At 42.8% G+C, this 21,743-nt stretch overlaps 1 protein-coding gene across 1 annotated transcript; it reads left to right on the top strand.

The window, feature by feature from the left end:
* Window positions 1-16,465: 16,465 nt before the first annotated feature.
* On the top strand, window positions 16,466-17,583 carry LOC129725919 (uncharacterized). Its single transcript, XM_055682361.1, has 2 exons — window positions 16,466-17,277; window positions 17,340-17,583. Exons 1-2 carry the CDS (start codon window positions 16,622-16,624, stop codon window positions 17,350-17,352), a joined length of 669 nt encoding a protein of 222 aa, XP_055538336.1. The 5' UTR covers window positions 16,466-16,621; the 3' UTR covers window positions 17,353-17,583.
* Window positions 17,584-21,743: the final 4,160 nt, after the last annotated feature.

The following is a 21,743-nucleotide window of genomic DNA, read 5'->3' as shown; positions in this document are numbered from 1 at the left end:
GAGGCATCCATCCTCTTTCCTCACCTGTCCTAAACCGTTAGTATGGTCTTTGGACATCGCCTTTTGGAGCCGCGTAGCTTCCGGCAGAGTTTGGATTCTTTCACAGAAACTAACTCTGGATTTCCGTTTAGCCTTGCGTAGCTCGGCGTTGTACTTAGTGAGGGACGCCCTGTAGTCGTCCCAGTTAGACGTGACTTTCGCCCTGTTGAACAACCGCCTAGTTTCCCGACGAAGGTCACTAAGTTGATCATTCCACCAGGGTACGTCACGGCATACTGACCGCTGTGTTAGTGGACAGTTAGCGTCGAAAGCATCCATGATTCTGTTTTGTAGATCATTTGCTGCCGAATTCAGGTCAACTGAATTTCGAATGTTGCTGTAACTGAAAGTTCGTGAATCGATCAGGTGTCCCTTAAAGGATTCCCAATCTGTATTCTTAGGATTTCTGAACAGCTCTCTTTTCAGAGGGTTAGCCTCTATATTAAAAACGACGTGTCTGTGGTCCGACAAACTAGTTTCATCGGAGACATGCCAATTTTTAATCCTTTCAGAAATAGAGGCGCTACACAGAGTGAGATCAAGGACCTCCTGTCTGATAGCGTTGATAAACGTGGGGTTATTCCCTACATTACATACATTGACATCGTTAGAAGTAAGGTATTCAAGTAGGTACTCACCCCTGGTGTTGGTGTCCGAGCTGCCCCAGATCGTGTGGTGAGCGTTGGCATCGCAGCCGATCAGAAACGGCTTGTTGATGGCCTTGCAGTACCGCACGAGCGCAGCAACTTCGGGTGGCGGTATATTACCTTGGTCGCCCGGGAAGTAGGCCGACGCGACAACCATTTCCTGCTTTCCTCTGGTTGTCGGTACTTCAACCGTGACGGCAACGACGTCGCGTTGGATAAATTCTGTAATAGGTAAAAAATTTAGTTCTCTATTTAGCAGAATTGCAGTCCTTGGTTTGGACTGCGTGTCACAGTAGATTAACCTTCCGTTAGGAGCGTTAAGTCCGAGAACTTTGGATTCGTTGATCCACGGCTCCTGGATGAAAGCAGCCGCTAGCTGCTCTTTGGCGAATCTCCTGCAAAGAACACCCGAGGCGCCTTTTGCGTGATGGAGATTCGCTTGCAAGCAGCGAAGGCTGCTCACTTTGCAGTGAAGTTGTCGTCTTTGTCCGGATCGGAAGATGATCCTGGTATTGGCTGACGGCTGCCAACAGCGGTTTGGCTGGTTGATGGAAGTTGCTCTTCCTCACTGTTCGGCTTCGGTTGCAGCAGTCGATTGGCAACAGAAGGTCGTCGCGCACACTGTGGCGGTTTTTGACTACGGGGGGTGCGACTTTCCGGTGGTTGATGCTTCACACTCTTGCGAGTCTTCGGCGGAACCGTCCGAGCAGCCGCGGGGTTGCGTTGTTTGGGTGGTGACAGGGCACTCACGGGGGAGCATCCTGCGCGTACCTTCCCAATCGCAGGGTTGCGTTTGGGTGGTTGTGGGGCACTCCCGGAGGAGTTTCCCACGCGAACCTTTAGCCCATTCGCAGGATCGCTTTGCCTGGGTGGTGGTAGAGTACTCCCGGAGGAGTTACCCGCACGTACCTTCCCTGACATTGCGACGGAGTCTTTCCTGCCTGTGACGTTCGGCCTTCCGCTTACCTTTCGGATGCGTGCTTTGCCGAAACCGTAGTGCAGTTCATTATTTCTACTCTCAACGAGTTTGGCCGATTCTTCGTCAATATCCAGAACTAGTTCGACCAAGGTCTTTACCAATTTGCGGTTACAGACTCGCCACATTTTGGTAGAGAGATGGTCGTTCTGATTCTGGAGTGAACGAAGAATCTTCTCGTACGGAGAGTTTGCACTGTCCGCGAAGTAACCGACATACCGTCTGGCCTTCGGCAGATCCTTCATGTGGTATACACGAAGTTGTGCTCCCTCCCATGGTACGAGAGAAGGTACCTCCCTTTCCAACCATTGCACTGTGTCGTTGTCGGCACAGGCAAGTTGCAGGAAGCCATTTTTTAGATGGCAACCGTTAAACTTGGGCTTGGTGGTTGGATTTTCCTGGTCCGCAATGTGATCGAGGATGGAGGTCCGGACAGCCTGGAGCTGGTCCGTTGTGAGTAGGGAGCTGGGGTGGGTAGCAGAAGTAACCACAAGGCTTATAGCTCCCACCATGTCCCTATATGTGGCCTTCGGGAGCGGCTTCGAACCCGATGACCCCAAACCAGTGCCGTTCCGCAGTTTTTAAAGGCTGTGGACACTTAGTACTGGTGTTTGGGGACACCAAGTCGTCCGACCGCTGTCGCTTGACGGCAACTTGGTTCGATTGAGCAGGCTGCTCTGTTGGAAGGAGGGCCAGCTTCCTGGCTTCTTCGTACGAGAGACCGGAGCGAAGATTTTTGCTCAGTCGCCGCCTTTGCGCATTTGAAAGTCGCTTGACAAGGAGTGCCGATGATTCGGGTTTCCCTTCGTCATCGGGCCTTGTCTGTGGACCGGGAACTAAGTCCATTTGACTTTCGGCATTCCCTTGTGGAGAAAGTAGGATTGAGGATGAAGCAGAGGGTCCTCCGTCCAGCGATTCGCTGTCGAGGTTGAAATCATCCTCATGCTCCATCTCCTCCGTTCTGCCCGGTGCGTTTGTTTTTATTGGACTACGCTCCGATGAGTCCATGGGTTCCGGCAAAGAAAGGCTGCCGGTGGCCGAATTTTGTGAAGTTTTGTCGTTCATAAATTCCCACGAGTTGCTGGGTAAAGGAGAGTCCGCTGCATCAGTGACCCGCGTGATGCAGTAAGGGCTAATTACTGTGAAGGGTGCCCTGGTACTCCACAGGCTCCGTTAGAGGCTGGGTATTTCTTAAACCCCCCCCCACCACGTCATCCATCGGCACGGGTCGCATAACACCTTAGCTTAGGGGTTTTAACCATTGGATTTTACGCAACAGCCATGGTTAAGAGCTGTTGCAACCATCCTCCTTTACAGGGGCTTTGGACCCTCTGCTACAGTTCTCAATAATTCAAGTCTATTCGTAAAGGCTAAACTGAACCAAGAGTTATTTTAGGCTGTTTTTTACAAACCAGAAGTCGCCATCTTGCATTTCAAAATGGTATTTAAGATAATTTCTGGCCTCTGAGCGTCATTCTGATTGAAGAAACACCCATCGATCATTTTCTGCTATTTACCAGGAACCGGAAGTCGCCAACCTAGAATCTAAAATGGGGTCTGTGATCGATTTCAGCTGCTGTGTATCATTCTAGATCCGGAGATGCTCTTGTTAGACGGAAATCGGCCATTTTTGGCTGTTTTTCAGAAGTTGCCACTCTACAATTCATAATGGTGTCTGATGTCAATTTTTAGCTTCTTGCAACATTCTGGTTCCGGAGGAACTCATATTGGGTGGTATTTGGTCACTTTCTGTCATCTGAGCGTAATTCTGGTTCCGAAAACATTAATATTGAATGGTATTTTGTCATTTCCGGCTGTTTACCAGACACCGGAAGTCACCATCTTAAAATTCGAGATTGTGTCTGTGATCAATTTTTAGCTTCTGTGCATCTTTCTGGTTCCGGAGATACTCATATTTAATGGGAATCGTCCATTTCAGGCTGTTTTCCAGAAGCCGGAAGCTGCCATCTTACAATTCAAAATGTTGTCTGAAGTCGGTTTGTGGCTCCAAAGCATCATTACGATTCCGAAAATACCCATATTGGGTGATATTTGGTCGATTGCCGCTAGGAGAGGTCTCAAACTATCATAGGAACCTTTATCGGCACCAAAAATACATACAAATTTTCACGACGATCGGCTCGGTAGATTTCAAGCCTATATGGATCAGACAGACAGACAGACCGGACTGCATTTTTATAAGTATAGATTATAACTTCAATATTTTAGAACCTAAAGAGTGAATATACATTTATTGGATTGAAGCGCTCATGTAAATCTATTTTTACAAACAAAAGTTTGAATGAGAAAGGCTGGGTCTGACCGCTAGGTGAATTAATTTAGATTTATTCACTTATGTTCGAGCGTCTTGATAGAAAAATTTTCACTACACTTTTCACTTTTTATTCACTTTCACTATTTAATTCTATCACTTTTCACTTTTCACTTGCAAATACGTATTTCGGCACTGACATAGTGCCATAGTGCTTAGTTCCACGAAGGCACTATGTCAGTGCCGAAATACGTATTTGCAAGTGAAAAGTGAAAAGTGATAGAATTAAATAGTGAAAGTGAATAAAAAGTGAAAAGTGTAGTGAATTGATTTAGGTTTTTTTTAAGTATATACAATTCATCAAATGCACAGAATTGCTTTTTGGTTTGCAACAGCTGGTTGTAAATGAGCTCTTTCGTAAACACTTCCGAAAGCGCGTGAATGGATAAACAAAAATTTTACTGAGAGTGCTAGGGTAGGGAACATATTCTAAGCAGCTTTAGGAACCACCTGTGTATTCATGCGAAATACTCGAAATGTGTTGAGTGAAATTCAAACAGTAGTATATCAATCTGTTCTTTATCGTTTTCTCTGTCAGAACTTGTTTTCAGATTGTAAAACTAAGTTAGCAAACTTTAACAATAATCAATTAAAGTTACCAATCGAGGGACACTATTCCAATCACCCCGAGCCTATTTTAAGCAGTTTCCATCTGTTTTGCAGGCGATTTTTTGCAGCACCCGAAGTGGCTCCTGAATGGCTGCAATATAGGTCGATTTGTTTCAAATGCTGTTTGTTCACAGATTTCTTTGTGATTAACGGTATTTTTTATATTTGTAAGACAGCTAGAATCAAAGTTTACGTTTCCATCATTGAAATTGTCGATATTGATCAAAAAGCAGGAGTTTGAGGCCTTTTTTCTGCGACTGATTAAAAAAGGCGCTACTGCTTAAGCCGTTCCTCACCCTACTTGTTTGAAGTGCTGACTGCTGATAATGATCTGAAAAAAATCATCATTCGTAATCTACATCCTAATAATTTCATTTTCATTGATGTATGCAACCCGTTGTGAAAAGGAAACGTATAAGGGTTCGTATGCCGTGTTTCCTTTCTCACGATGATCGGTTCAATAGTTCTTGAAACGTTAATAATAAAACTAATAGTATGTTACATAAAATACGCAAACAAATATTTCGTGCGATTTGGTTTGGACGATTGGTTGTGCAGTTTTCACGTTTGTAAGATTTTTGATCGGTATAGACCTAGACAAACGAAAAAGGACAACGATTGGAAACTTGGTACTTGGAATGTTAGGACTCTGCTCGAACCGGCACGCGTGGGCATCTTCGCCAGAGAGCTACGGAAGGCAAAAGTGAAGGTAGCAGCCATACAAGAGGTGCGTTGGCCCAAAACCGGGGAACGTGAATTCCGGGCGTTCGATCCGACCGCGGGCACTTCTTTCAAGTATCACATCTACTACAGTGGCGGCGATAGAGCGGAACGGGACGTCGGTTTCGTACTACTTGGAAACCAAAAGAAGCGTGTTATTAGGTGGAGGCCTATTAATGACCGTCTATGCGTATTGAGGATCAAGGGCAGATTCTTCAATTACAGCCTTATCAACGTGTACGCGCCGACAAACGATAAATCCAATGACGTAAAGGAGGAGTTCTATGAGCTTCTCGAGAAAACGTATGGAGAGTGCCCACAACACGATATAAAGATCGTCATCGGAGATACGAACGCACAAGTCGGACGAGAGGAGTTCTTTCGTCCCGTTATTGGTAGGGAAAGCCTTCACTCTACCACCAACGACAACGGCTTGAGGCTAGTGAACTTCGCCGTGGCCAGGGGAATGGCCATCTGTAGCACCCATTTTGCACGTCTGAATATTCGGAAGCACACCTGGAGACACCCCAACGGAGAGGCCTGCTCCCAGATCGACCACATGCTGATCGACGGCCGGCACTTCTCAGACGTCATAGATGTGCGGTCCTTTCGAGGGCCAAACATCGACTCGGATCACTATCTCGTGGTAGGCAAGATTCGCGCCCGGTTGTCCAATGTATTGAAATCGAGATCGGCGAAGAAGATACATCTGGACATCCAGAGGTTATCAGCGGAAGGAGTTGCTGCAGAGTATACTCGGAAAGTTGATAGACGGATCGGTGGACCAGCTGGAGTGGACCTGAACGAGCAGTGGAAGCACATCCATGAGCGAGCGGCTGTGTAGTGCAATTCACCAGATTATCCTAAGGGTATGGTCTGAGGAACAACTACCTACGGACTGGTTGGAAGGACTCATATGCCCTATCTACAAGAAGGGACATAGACTCGAGTGTAGTAATTATCGAGGCAATTCAATTCCGCTTACAAAATTCTCTTACAAAAGTCCGCTTACAAAATTCTCTCCCGTATCCTGTTCCAGCGACTGAGGCCGTTGCAGGAAGCCTTTGTTGGCGAATACCAATGCGGTTTTCGAGTGGGGCGATCTACAACGGACCAGATGTTCACCTTGAGACAGATCCTCGACAAGTTTCGAAAACACAACCTGCAGACACATCATCTGTTTATAGACTTTCGAGCGGCGTACGATACAGTGAAACGCAACGAGCTGTGGCAAATAATGCTAGAACATGGTTTCCCAACTAAACTGATACGTGCGACGCTCGACGGTTTCACATCATGCGTCAGGACAGCGGGCGAATTTTCGGACGCGTTTGTGACGTTAGATGGTCTGAAGCAAGGGACGGGCTCTCGAACTTGCTGTTCAATATAGCTTTGGAAGGTGCGATACGAAGGGCAGGTGTGCAGAGGAGCGGCACCATCATCACTAAGTCTCACATGCTTCTAGGCTTTGGGGACGACATTGATATAATTGGTGTTAACCGAAGAGCAGTTGAGGAGGCCTTTACGGCTCTCAAAAGGGAAGCTGCGAGAATTGGACTCACCATAAACACTGCCAAAACGAAGTACATGGTGGCGGGCAGAGAGCGTGGTAGTTCTACTGGTGTTGGTGCTGCGGTGGAGATGGATGGGGATACTTTCGAAGTGGTCGACGAATTTATTTATCTTGGTACACTCGTGACATGTGACAACGAGGTGAGCCGCGAGGTGAAGAGGCGGATTGCGGCGGCGAATAGGGCTTATTACGGATTGCGTAGGCAGCTTAGGTCCCGTAGCCTACAGATCCGTACGAAATTTGCGCTCTATAGGACTCTGATCCTCCCGGTGGCGCTCTACGGACACGAATCGTGGACGTGGAAGTAGGCCGATCGACGAGCGCTTGGGGTCTTCGAGCGTAGAATCCTGCGATCAATACTCGGAGGCAAACTAGAGAACGGGGTGTGGCGCAGGCGCATGAATCACGAGCTGTACGAAGTATACAAACACGCTCATATTGTCAAGCTGATGAAACACGGCAGGTTACAGTGGGCTGGCCATGTAGCACGGATGGCGGATGAGCGACCGGCAAAGATAATATTTAGTAGAGAACCGGATAGGGGCCGACGACTTCGAGGCAGACCGCGCACGCGCTGGATGTGTGCTGTCGACGAGGATGCCAGAGCAGCGGGTGTAAGGGGAGACTGGAGAGTAGCAGCCCAAGACCGAGTTTTGTGGAGACGTATTCTGGATTCGGCATAGGATCTTAATGATCTGTCGCCATAAAAGTAAAGTGAGTAAGTAAGATTTTTGAGATTTTGTTGGTCTATAAAGAAATCAATTAATTGTTAGAAGTTATGGAAATCATGGGTTGGAAAGATTTCGAAACTGCTGGTGATGATCTAAAAAAGTTTGTCATTCGTGAGCTACATACATCCTTATTATTAAATACGGAGACTAATCGAGTTTGAAAAAAAATACCGTACAAAGTATTCAATAACATTCAACAAGTGAGATAGATCAGCATACCCACTTATTGAATTCTCTTATCATCAATGCAATAAAGAGCAATGAAGGTATAATGATGCACGATGCTCGTCATGATCTGAGAAATATTAAGTTGCGCGGTCGGAGTTTAGAATAATATACGGTAAACGATTCAATAGCTCTGAAATTTACAAGAAACAATGTCCTGTTCACATTTGGATTTCCAAACCACGTTTAAAACGTATGACCAGCTTTGAAGAGCATGAATAACTTGCATCATGATGTGTATCATGAACATTCTCTACATAGCGTAGTGACGTTTGTACAGAACTGTGAATTCGATTTATACGAACGATCCACGGTAACCTTGGAATTGAGTGAAAGAGCTCTCCATTGACACGTATGAGAAATTAAATTTTCCATCACTTTCAACTCTTCCAGTACATTTTCCCAATATTTTTGCGTGTAAACTAAAAATGGTACCCGACGGTTTCGGGTCGGGTTCGGATTTGAAAATTTTTGAAGTTTAAGTTTCACTGCTTAATTCTAGTACTACAGAATAGTGGGTGAAAACATAACTACCTCATTTATTCGTCATTTAATCGTGGGCTAGCTTGATGACGCCGACACGATTGGTAAATAAAATACATAACATACAAACACGCAAGCGTGCGCCACAAACGCGGCTGGCCTGTATGTTATTTGTTTACACTTTTGGCCATGTGCACTCATCGCATCAGGCTTGGGATGATTCTGGATACAGTGTAGGTAATGGGATACTAAAGCATTCGCCAGGTTTATGCAACTGGAAAGTCCATTGGCCCGGTTATGCAACTTATGAAAATCAAAACAGTTTATTAGCTGAGAGCAAACCCAGCATAACTGTTGAAGACAGAGTGAAAGAAGCCCGCAGTGTGTAGACGCTTTGTTTATCGCGTCTACAATAATCGCGTTTAATTGTGGTGCATAGTGCGAAAAATTGTGAAATTCGAGTGGTTGTTGTAGTTGAGGGTTGAGGGTACCACATACATAAGACATACGTAACACTGGCGTTTTTTTCTGGTACACGTTGCCCCATAGTACTCCGTACCTCGCCCTGTCAAACTGCTCGATTAATAATGAACCAAATGAATTTTCTTTTTCTTGGCCTTATCGAGCTCCAAAGAAAATCCCATAAGGAACTGTCAAAAAGTTGTTTACAAAATCAATGCAGCATTTTTCGAGTAGGAACGAGACAAATGCAGGGCTGCGCAGGTACACTGCCTTCAAAAACAACTCAAACAGTGATTTTATTCAGGGTGTGGTACCATTCGAGTAGTTCATTCTGTACCAACTTTTTTGGAAGATTTCTTCCTGAGTGTTACGTATGTCTTATGTATGTGGTGGTACCCCTTGTTGATTACAGTATGTTTAAAGTGAATTACGAGTGAGAGGAACTAAGGAATTAGAATTTTAATACAGTTTTCTTGTACAGTTTATCACTCTGCAAATGGCTGTCTTAATAGCGCAGTGTTGTTTTGGTGACATTCCTTAAACGCGTTCGTGTTCATGCGAAGAGTGTATTGTGTCTAAAGTTCATCGCAGTGAAACCTCTTCTCCAGTGCTACGCTGTATATATGCTTGTCGCCGATGGCAAGTTCTGCTGAAAGGCAGGAGCCGAGAGAGCGGCAATTGTTATCATGGAAACGGTTTGATTGTGCTCGAGTGCGAGCGCGGCGGCGTGCTTGACTCACTGTATGCTGCTTCGATGTCTAAGATAAGTACATACATTTACAGACATGTTCATTTAAACTGCTGGTGGCTTCCACCGACATGAATCAAATACTTATTTTTTAGTATCCGCGTGTGTGTTTTATCCCACGATTTCTTGGGCTGATTGTGTGCTGAGGCTAGACGGCGCAAAGTGCAGCGTTTTTATATATTTTCTCATTGTGGATATATTCATATTTCTTACCTGAGAAAAACGCGAACCGCACAACTTGTTTGTTTCGCGATATTTTTGAATTGTTAAAATGTTTTGAAATTTTGAACTTTAAATTTGTCCAATTACTTTGTTTCGATATTCATTGTTTTTTCTTTGCTGTTAATGACTTCTCTGGCTTCAGCTCCAAGCTAAATTTTTGCTATATATTCATAGACGCAACACAATTAATTTTGGACGTTTTGGTTTAGGTGTGTGTGTCTCCTTTTTTTCTAAATTTATATTTTTATCTTTTATTAGGCATTTTTTGCGTTAACGATTGATATTAACGACGAATATTTATATAGTTTTACTTACACATGAGCAGGATGGATGCGACAATACCCGCGTTTGAAAATAATTTACTTTTCACAACTCACATTCGAATATAAGTCACATGTCAAATGTGATGAAGATAGCAACTTTATACCGTATAGTGGCCGCTTCGAACAACATTATCGCGATATATACTGAATGTTCACAGTATTGTTTTTTATTATAAAATATATCAACTTTTCACTTTATATTTTAAATTTTAGTGCAACGTAAGAACTCGCGAATAAATATTAAACGGGACACAAACACTTATGGTTCTTACAATGTAAAAAATTACCTTTTTTACCGACCGGACATCGCCCCGTAGATGGGTAACAGCTTACCTGAAACCGGTCGGTAAAAAAGGTAATTTTTTACATTGTAAGTACGTTAGTCACCGAGCAAACACATTGGTTCTGTCTGCGGACTCTGTATATTTTGGAACAAAAACTTTCTTAATTACAGTGTTTAGTCCCACGTCACCATTTCATACAACCCTAGGGCTGTATACCTTGTAGTATTTTAAACCAAATAATGAATCGTCAGATACAAAAGCTAAGCGCGAATCAACGGGCTGATTCGCAGAAACCGATTTTATGTCCTGTGACAGTTAGCTACGCGATACGAATCTCCAGATCACCAGTCACAGCAAACCGGACTTAAACATTTAATCACTATACTAAAAACAAAACCTATCTCTCTTTTTTTGTTATTTTAGAATCAATAAAGTTGATATAAATATTAAACGGGACACAAACACTTATGGTTCTTACAATGTAAAAAATTACCTTTTTTACCGACCGGTTTCGGGTAAGCTGTTACCCATCTACGGGGCGATGTCCAACTACTATATAAATAAACTATATAAATAAATATAACTTATAACCGTTGCAAAAATGTACAATTCTTGTTGAGTAATTCATGGTATTCATATTTATGAGATAAACTTCCAATCAGCAGCAGCATTGCAGTTTTTCCTCGATTGCACACGAATAGAAATGTACGAACAGAAGTGTACCACTGCAATCATATACGACGGCTCTCTGCTCCACTGGTACTGTTGCTTATACCAGCATGTTTTCTTTCAAGACATCAGTTTTTATTACGTTCTAACAACAGGTTTAGAAATTGTTCATTAATGGGGATTGTTTCTAAGTTTTCGGAAAACTTTTACCTTCGAGACATCATATTAGTCTAAGCTCATGGAAGCAAAAATGAATTGACCTATTGGGACGGGGAGACTCTGTCAATATTTTTTCGATATTTATACAGAGAATATTACAGGGAACGGTTGGTGTCCATTCACGTCGTCTGTGCTAGGAACGCTTGCATGTAATTGGTTCATTGTTCGCGTAAATTTGCTATTGCAACTTTTCATCACCGCTTAGCAATAAAATTAGAGTGATAACTAGCATATTACAAAATTGTTATACATTTTATCTATCGAACAACATATTGGTTATTGTCATCCATCATGTGGTTATGCTGTTATTAACGTATGAAATCTGATGCAACTTTTGCCAGTTTCATTTCCAGTTTTACAGAATGCATCTCAAAACAAAGACGTAGTCCCACGTCAAAATTATTCTTCGCGCGCGGGATTCAAAAATATCTGATCGTATTGCCTACCACGGCGAATCCTGATCTTTCCTATCCCATCATACTAATACAAATACCCTTCCTGTGACATCCGTAGAAATGCAGAGGTGAACTCGGTCTCATAACCACGTTTGTCGAACTAACAATCCTCTTCCTATTCTTCCCCAACGACTGTAAGGACGTGGTCGGCGCCGTTGAGAGTTACTGAATTGTTGTACATTGAAGATGGTATAACATCCCAAAAACTATCTATGTGGTTCTCTGTGCAACTTCACTAGCTTAGGTCAATCACGGAGGTGCAACTACGATATGTACGGTCGTCAATGCTCATGCTCATGAGAGCAAACCCAGCTTAAGTGTTGGATAGATTTGTTTGACTTGTGGAAATCTTAGGTGTTTGGTAATTAGTTTGTACCTTAGAAAAGGTTTGTGTGTGGAAAAAAAAGCAATAATTTGCTTTGGTTCTTCTTGGAAACATATCTGGAAAAGGTTCTTGTGGATTTCTTTACTAATTTATGGTCTTAGGAGAGTTATTGGAAATTCGTGGGAAAAATGTCCTTTGAATATATGACAATGTGTTTTTTCTACATCAAAATGTTCGGAACGATTTTTGAGAAGAAATAATATATAGTCACCGTTCGATAATTGCAAGTCTTTTAACTGCAACGCTTTTTAACTGCAAGACCGATAACTGCAACAACTTGACAGTTATCGGACCGCAATCCGTCAAATCTGAAGTCAAAGTCATATTTGAGATTGAAGTGACAAATCTCGCGGGGGGATTCTAAATGCATTCGAAAATGAAAATTGTTGAATTTCTAGAAACATTTCAAAAGGACTTTTTCATTTTTCTGATTTTTTTTCGATTTCGTTTACTTGATGTCTCTTCATTCTAGATGGGAGATTATAGATCTCCACTATTAATCAATGAAGCAAAATCACCAGGTTATGTGGTTGACTTTCCGTAATTATTATAAGAGAAAAAATATTCCTCGTGCATTGTTTGGCTAGCTTTCACTACTCAGTGAGGCAGTGCATAGTAGATCACAAACAATATTTTCTGACCTAGCGTTAAATAGACCATTTTAGGAACTGACAGGTGTCACGGATCCTGCTGACGTTGATGTTGCTTTTACTTGCGTTATGTCAGCGGTTCCGAGCTTTCTGTGAAAATTTCATTCATGAATTGAGTTAAGAAACGTCTCGTAAAATGGTCTTCTGTAGTGATGAACTTTATCTACGCCTACATATTGGTTATGTAAAGTAGTTATGTAAAGTAGCAATAAATTATGATGCGGAAATATGACTATCAAATTGTAAAAAGCTTGTCTATTCTAGTTTTCTGCAATTTTTTGCCACAATTCCATTAAAAAAGTACATTTCGACATCATTGAAAACAAAAATGGTAGTGACCGACCCCCCTCTAAATTTTGGCATGTGTCAAGTGTTGCAGTTATCGAGCGACATTCGATGACTGCAATGTAAACATGCTGCAGTTAGCGAACGACGACTGTATATGTATCTGACTGTTAGGAATTGATAATAAAATGTTATATAATCAATAATAAACATATATAATTTATTACAATTAATAAAATAAATTCTTCTAATTGATAAAAATCAATTTCTGTTTTTGTGCGATCGCATATCTCGGGAACGGCTCAAAGGATTCGCATGATTTTTTTTGTTTTGTTCGTTGTGGGCTGCGTCGGGTTTACACTAGAGATGGTCGGGTTTGATGTTTTTCAAACCCGTACCCGACCCGAAACCGATTTTTTTTTCGGTCGAAGCTCGAGCCCGACCCGAACCCGAAACTTTTTTTGAAGTAGAATACTTCTCTCAGGAAGTTCGGCTACATAGGGTTTTGAAATGAAAATCTAAAACCGAAAAAAGTGAAAAATATGTTTAATTTCAAATGCTAGTAAATCGGTTAGTATTCGATGGATTTCCTTCGTTGTTGCAGCAATAGCTTGGAAAATCTTCTAAGATTCTTTCCAAATGCAGATAATTGTGAATTTATTTTTCAAACTATTGTACTATTGAAAATTGTCAAGCCTTGTCAAAACGAAAACTTCGGCCTCTGATTGGTCGTTATATGATTGCTTCCCAAGCACGGTCGATAGAATCATAGACCTCGCCATTTGAAATGTGCTGTTTGGCCTATATAAGAGCCTTTTTCACCCGAAGCCGCTCATTATAATTCTAGACTGCAACAACAGCAGTCCTCCCTTAGCAGCAGCAGTAGCAATGCAGCGGATAACGGCCACAGCTGTGGTATGGCAACAGATAGCGGAGCGCGTCTCAGCATCGATGGCAGGACTAGGTGATGCAGGGCAGCGGATACCAATGGCAACGGAAGCGTCCACTACTGTGGCAACGGGGATAGCGCAGCATCAATATAAGCAGGGCCAGCTGATGCAGTGCGGCATTTTAGTGAAATGCTGTCTCTGAGTGATAGCACACATAGACACTTTAGCAAATGCATCCAATGAAAAGAACGTTCTGGAAAGCTTCTCATAATATTTTCTCTTAAAACAATTTACACTTTCAAGAAATTTGGAACAGATGTATATTTGGCTTCATCTCCGTGTCTCAGAACGTACTGAATTATCTTTTCCTTCAGTCATGAGCACAACATCCAAAAAGCTTTCATTATCAGCATAAAAAATAATTTTTCGCATAATTGAAATTCAAAATTTATCAAGTTCAAATAATGGCAAGCAACTATATTATTATTGAGAATGGTCAATCCTTGTTGAAGCGCAAAATTCGACTGATCTGATTAGTCGTTAATATGATTGATTCCCAAGCACGGTCGACAGAATCATAGACCTTGCCATTTTAAATTAGCTATTTGTCTGTATAAGAGTAAGGATGGGAACTATCGACTGAAATGGCTCTCGATGGTTAACGATGATTTCCTACTACTATCGATAGGTATTTCATCCCTATATAAGAGCCTGTTTCAGTTGAAGCTGCTCATAATAGTTCTAGACAGCGACAACAGCAGTCTTCCCTTAGCAGCAGCAGTAGCAGTGCAGTGGATACCAGGCGGATAGCGGCCACAGCTGTGGTATAGCAATGGATAGTGCACTAGTTTCAGCGGATCTCAGCTTCGATAGCAGCTGGGCCAGCTGATGCAGGGACAGCGGATACCAATAGCAGCGTATAGCGGCTAAAACAATGGCATGGTAACGGATAGCGTAGCAGTTGCAGCGGGTTCAGCATCGATAGCAGCTGATGCAGTGAGGCACTTTAGTGAAATATAGTCTCTGTGCGATAGCGGGCACTAGTAAATGCATTCAATTAACTGGCAACTCTGCTTTAGTTTGTTTACATCGTCGTGATTGAGCTCCGTTTATTTGATTAATTTACCAGTACTGAAGTTATTTCTTTTCGACTTATTTCGTGCTTAAGTGAAAGATTTGAGCGTCAGCTATTCGCAGATAGTGCAGTTAACTGCGTTGAAACTAGTTTACGTTGACTTTTTTAGTGCTGCAAAAGCAACGGCAACATACGGTGTACGGCTGTCCTGACTTGTTTACCTTTCGCGACTGCGCGAGTTTTAGTCAAATCGTGTCCGGTGTTACTTCAAGTGTGTCCGGTGTCGTTGCACGTAGTGGATAATTTTACGATTACCTAGTGATTATTTCTAGAATTTAACATAAATATCGCACCACGGATCGACTTTGACGGTGTTGTGTTCCTCAGTTCGCCTGCGTGATCGCTAGCCTCACTTCACTCTGCTACCGTAGTTCTGTACACCAGTTCATTCACTGCGCTCCATCACATTCAACCATAGTTTCTCTACGTTCGGTAGTCTCGTGCTGGGAGTGTTATTTTGAGTTGAGAAAAAGATGTCCCTCATTTGCCATTCGTGCGCTAACGACATTAATGAAGGTCACGTTATTTGCCGTGGCTTCTGCTCTGCTATATTCCATCCCAGATGCACTGGTATCGCTGCTGTCGCATTCGAGGATGTGATGAAAAATACACAATTATTTTGGCTGTGCAAATCCTGCACATCGCTGATGAAAGACATTCGTGTTAGGAATACTGCTCGCTCTGCTCACGAAGCGGGTTTAGAAGAAGCATTAAACACTCATAGTGGCATTATGGAGAATCTCAAAGCCGAAGATCAGAACGAACTTTGCCACATTGATGAATTCAAATTCGTTTACGCCAAGATCAATTAGACACACCGCTACCGATTCTCGATTTACCAAACCCTGCCGACTGTTCAATGCTGACGCAAACCGGTCCAGTAAACCACCGCTCTTGCACGGTACGGGCAGCACGCTCTCTGCCTCCACCGAAATTGCAGTTGTGCCTGCAGCTAGGCCTAAATTTTGCCTGTACCTTTCGCGGATCGCTCGTGAGGTATCTGCGGAACAAGTAACCGCCTTAGCTAGAAAACGACTTGGAACGGAGGACATTCTTGTTACTCGGCTAGTGGCGAAGGGAAGAGATATTAACACTCTTTCTTTTGTTTCTTTTAAAATACTAATGAACGCTGAGTTAAAAACTTAAGCTCTATCAACTTCTACTTGGCCTAGGGGAGTTGTTTACCGCGAGTTCTCCGATAACAGGTCTAGCGAAAATTTTTGGCAACCGAAACCTACATCGTACGACCCGCTAAACATCTTACCAGATCCAAACATAGCAGCAATGGACGAATAGGCTGCTCATACACAGCAAGTTTGCCGCGACGCATCGTAGAAAGCACTATGGAGACTTCTTCTCGTTTCATCACAGTCGTGCCCTACGCTGCCAGCGTTCATCGGAGTCGTCGCGGCCCTGTGACTGATTCTGCAGAAGAGGTTCTCCAGCCTGCTTCTCCAGGCAAGTATTCCTTCTTCGTAGAACAAGCACTTCCTGATCGTTTCTCCGTTTCCAGTCAGCCCCCAACCGCTAGCGCTTCAAATTTCACACTCCCATCTGTAATGAGTGTTGGGACAATGCGACAGTCAATTCTTCACGAAAGTCACTCTGCTTTCGATCTACATCCACGCTCTATACCAGTATCTCGTACAAGCCTTCAACATTTATGCTATTCAGCCGACAAGTTATCATCCCCGGGACGCACGTCACACCGCAGTATGGAAGCCCTGGATCCACCTAGCCCAGTCGTGTCAACCGCTGATTCGCGTCAATCCCCAACTGCGAGTTCCCGCCTTCAAAGTCGTCCTGGCCCTGGGTCTAGTGTTGGTGAAACGGGCTTCCAAACTGCCAGTCTTGGCAAGTATTCACTGTTTAACAGCGTTTCTCGACCTGACGCACTCTCCATTCCCAGGATTGTCGCTACACCTCCTCAACTTTTGATATATTATCAAAATGTTGGTGGCATCAACTCTCGTGTGATAGATTACCAACTGGCGTGCAACGATGCGTGCTACGACATCTATGCCTTCACAGAAACATGGCTCAACGACAACACAATCTCCACTCTACTTTTTGATGATTCATTCACGGTCTACCGTCAAGATCGATCATCGACTAACAGCAATAAGCGCTCAGGTGGTGGTGTTTTGTTGGCTGTGAGGTCCTGTTACGAGTCTCGTATATTGAATCCTCCCGAGGGATCAACAGTTGAACATCTGTGGGTGGCGATTACTAGCTCCGAAGTTACGTACTTTATTTGCATCGTATATATTCCACCAGATCGCGTGAATGATAGCAGCCTTATTGAGCAGCATCTACGTTCGCTCGAATGGATTGTCTCCCAGATGGGTGCCAGAGATAACATCGTAATTCTTGGCGACTTCAACATGCGTGAAATCTCCTGGGTGCCAGACTCCCATGGCTTCCTCTTCCCGGATCCTGGTCACTCCTCGTTTAGGCCGGCCTCAATCAATTTGCTCGATGGCTACTGTACAGCAGGTCTTGAACAGGCCAATGAGATTCAAAACAGCAACAGACGTACCCTTGATCTTTGCTTTATCAGCGAGGAAATAGGCTCAGATTGCTCAGTCTCCCGCGCTCCTGTGCCTCTCGTAAAAGAATGCAGACACCATCCTCCTCTTTCAATAACATTGGCAGTAAACCTGAAAAATAGTTTCAATGAAGTTATTGATAGCGTGATGTACGATTTCGGTAGAGGTAACTATGACGAGATGAACGCGTTCCTTGCAAGTATTAATTGGGAGGAGACATTCTGTGATACTGATGCTAATTCGGCGGCATCAACTCTGTCTAGCATCTTGCTATATGCCATCGATCAATTCGTGCCACGTAAAAATCGTCGGAAACCTGTCAAACCCGCCTGGTCAAATCCACAATTGAGAATTCTTAAGAGAATTAAAAGATCCGCACTCAGAAAACACAGCAAGCATCGCACCGAGCAAACCAGAGCCCGCTAAGTCCATGCGAACAATGAATATAGAGAACTGAACCAGCGTTTGCACAACACTCATCTTGGCCGACTTCAGCAACGCCTCAGGCCTAACCCGAGAAACTTCTGGTATCATGTCAACGAACAAAGGAAAGAATCTGGACTGCCTTCGTGCATGACCAACGGTACAAACGAAGCGGATTCAATCCCCGGTATCGCAAACCTCTTTCGTTCGCAGTTTAGCAGCGTATTTACTAGAGAGACCCTAAGTGCTGAAGATATCGTTACTGCCGCTAATAACGTACCTAGAATTTCTTCCCCTAGCTTACGAATGTCCATCACTAGTGAAATGGTGACTAAGGCAGGTAAACAAATCAAATCCTCGACAGGTTGCGGCCCAGATGGAATTCCGTCGCTAATCTTGAAACGATGCCTTGGCCCGCTCGCAACTCCGCTAACAACTGTTTTTTATCTGTCGTTATCATCTGGTATTTTTCCTACTTGTTGGAAAGATTCTTTTGTTTTTCCTGTACACAAGAAAGGCTGCAAACGCACGGTTTCAAACTATCGCGGTATAGCAGCATTGTGCGCTACCTCTAAGCTTTTCGAGATTATTGTTCTTGAAACATTATTCTCAAGGTACTCGCATAACATTTCGCCGGAACAGCATGGCTTTATGCCTAAGAGATCAACTACAACCAATTTAGCCACTTTCACGTCATTTATCATACGAGAAATAGAAAATGGACATTAGATAGACGCCATCTATACCAATCTCTCCGCTGCTTTTGACAAAATGAACCACGAAATAGCCCTGGCGAAGTTTGACCGTATGGGCATCGACAATAGCTTGCTGACCTGGTTGCGTTCTTACCTTATCGGCCGGAACATGTCGGTGAAGATTGGTGATTTTATTTCATCGCCAATTTCTGTCTCATCTGGAGTGCCTCAGGGGAGCCATCTCGGCCCTTTCCTCTTTCTTCTTGACATAATGACGTAAACAACACTCTCAAATGTTTCAAGCTATCGTACGCTGACGACCTTAAGTTATTCTCGTCATAAAGGATCACGCTGATGCTTTCTTCCTACAACAACAACTGGAGTTGTTTGGTGCTTGGTGCTGCATCAACCGGATGTCTCTTAATGTGACTAAATGCTCAGCAATCTCTTTTGGCCGTAAGCGCACTCTTCTCCATCACAACTATTCGCTATTCGGTACTGAGCTAAAGCGTGAGACGACAGTAAAAGATTTGGGAGTGCTGCTGGATTCAAAACTGAGCTTCAAGGAACACGTTTCGCACGTCGTTTCCAAGGCATCGTCCCAGTTAGGCTTCATTCTTCGATTTTCAAAGAAATTCCACGATATTTATTGCCTAAAGGCACTATTCTGCGCTCTTGTACGTCCAGTACTCGAATATGCTGCGGTAATCTGGTCTCCCTATTACCAAAACGACACACATAGGATTGAAACCGTTCAAAGGAAATTCGTTCGCTTCGCCTTGCGTAAACTCCCTTGGCGCGACCCCTTCAACTTACCTAGGTATGCCGATCGCTGCAAACTCATCAACCTAGAGCTGTTAGAAGCGAGACGAAATGTAGCTAAAGCTTGCTTTGTTGGCGATCTACTGCAGGGAAACATCGACTGTCACACTCTTTTGGGTCTACTTGACATCAACACACGGCGCCGTGATACTCGCTCACACACTTTTCTGCACATTGAGCCCTCGAGGACTAATTACGGACTAAATGAACCAATGCGCAGTATGTCCCGTGTGTTTAATCGTTGCTATGCTGTTTTCGATTTTAATGTCTCTCGTATTAGCAATAAGAATAGCTTTAAGACAATTTTCTGTTAGCTTAATTGTACTGTTAGTTAATCTCAATCTGTCATTGGGGTAAAAATTTTATCTGTTGACATCAAATATAATAATTATAAATGTTGACTCATTTTGACAACACATAAGCCGTCTAGTTTTGAGTTTTAAATCATTTTCACTGTTTATTTTATCACAAGGGATACTTTATTCGCACTGTCAGTGATAACGCTAAGATGTGATCGGTATCTTATCCGATATTGAATTGAACAAGTTAAAAAATGACTGACACGCAAGCAGCCGGGATTTCTTTCTTGTAAAAGTATTCTACTTCATCCTTGCGGTCGTAGCTTTGCACACAACCCTCCTGTGATTTTCCGAACTCCTGTGTTCAAACCCGAACCCGAAAATTTTATTTCTTTGAAACCCGAACCCGACCCGAACCCGAAATCATGAAACCTGAACCCGATCCGAACCCGAGATTTCATAGATTTTATAGTCGGGTTTCGGGTTTTCATACCCAAACCCGACATTTTCAAACCCGAACCCGAAAATATTTTTTTCATAAAACCCGACGCTTTCAAAAATTTTCAAACCAAATACAATTTGATAGTCATATTTCCGCATCATAATTTATTGCTACTTTACATAACTACTTTACATAACCAATATGTAGGCGAAGATAAAGTTCATTACTACAGAAGACCATTTTACGAGACGTTTCTGAACTCAATTCATGAATAAAATTTTTACAGAAAGCTCGGAACCGCAACAGTAAAAGCAACATCAATGTCAACAGGATCCGTGACACCTGTCAGTTCCTAAAATGGTCTATTTAACGCTAGGTCACAAAATATTGTTTGTGATCTACTATGCACTGCTTCACTGAGTAGTGAAAGCTAACCAAACAATGCACAAGGAATTTTTTTTCTCTTATAATAATTACGGAAAGTGAACCACATAACCTGGTGATTTTGCTTTATTGATTAATAATGGAGATCTATAATCTCCCATCTAGAATGAAGAGACAACAAGTAAACGATATCCAAAAAAAAATTAGAAAAATGAAAAAGTTCTTTTGAAATGTTTCAAAAAATTCAACAATTTTCATTTTCGAATGCATTTAGAATCCCCCCGCGAGATTTGTCACTCCAATGTCATGACTTTGACTTCAGATTTGACGGATTGCGGCCCGATAACTGTAAAGTTGTTGCAGTTATCGGTCTTTCAGTTTAAAAGCGTTGCAGTTAAAAGACTTGCAGTTATCGGACGGCGACTGTATATTATTTTTTCTCGAAAATCGTTCCGAACATTTTGATGTAGAAAAAACACATTGTCATATATTCAAAAGACATTTTTCCCACGAATTTCCAATAACTTTCCCAAGACCATAAATTAGTAAAGAAATCCACAAGAACCTTTTGACGTTGGACTAACGTCTATATCGAAGTTAGGCACCTGAATTTGAAAATCTAGTAATTCAACCAGGGAAAACCAGGGAAAAGTGGTCAGGTTTTGAGCGCTTATATATCAGTCATTTCTTTTCAGAATTTCGAGGTTTTGGCATCAACCGATCAGAAATTCTTTTACGGTTGAATTTATGTAACAAAAATAACCTATTGTTCGAGATACACTATTGAAAAATTGATAAATCACATCGATTGTCTAAATCATACCGAGCAACCAATCACCACCTCTCTTCACAAGCACAGTCGACACTAACGGATACAACCGATCTGACTTTGTAAACAGTCTCGCAGCTTTCAACCAATAGCGAGCTCGCTTTCGGTAGTTGCAACAGGTGTTTCAACACCGTTTTATAATGCTTCTTTTATCATTACCACTGAACAGATTCTAAACACCAATGGCTTGATTGATAGGGGAAATATTGCGCAAGATTGTCATATAATAATTTAAATA

This window comes from Wyeomyia smithii, chromosome 1 (assembly GCF_029784165.1).
Source record: "Wyeomyia smithii strain HCP4-BCI-WySm-NY-G18 chromosome 1, ASM2978416v1, whole genome shotgun sequence".
NCBI lineage: Eukaryota > Metazoa > Arthropoda > Insecta > Diptera > Culicidae > Wyeomyia > Wyeomyia smithii.
Note: the sequence above shows the minus strand (reverse complement) of the source record. Positions and strands in the feature narration are given on the sequence as shown.

What these genes read in the sequence shown, in the direction of transcription:
- LOC129725919 (XM_055682361.1), top strand. Translation starts at nt 16,622, where the DNA reads ATGAGTGTTGGGACAATGCGACAGTCAATTCTTCACGAAAGTCACTCT.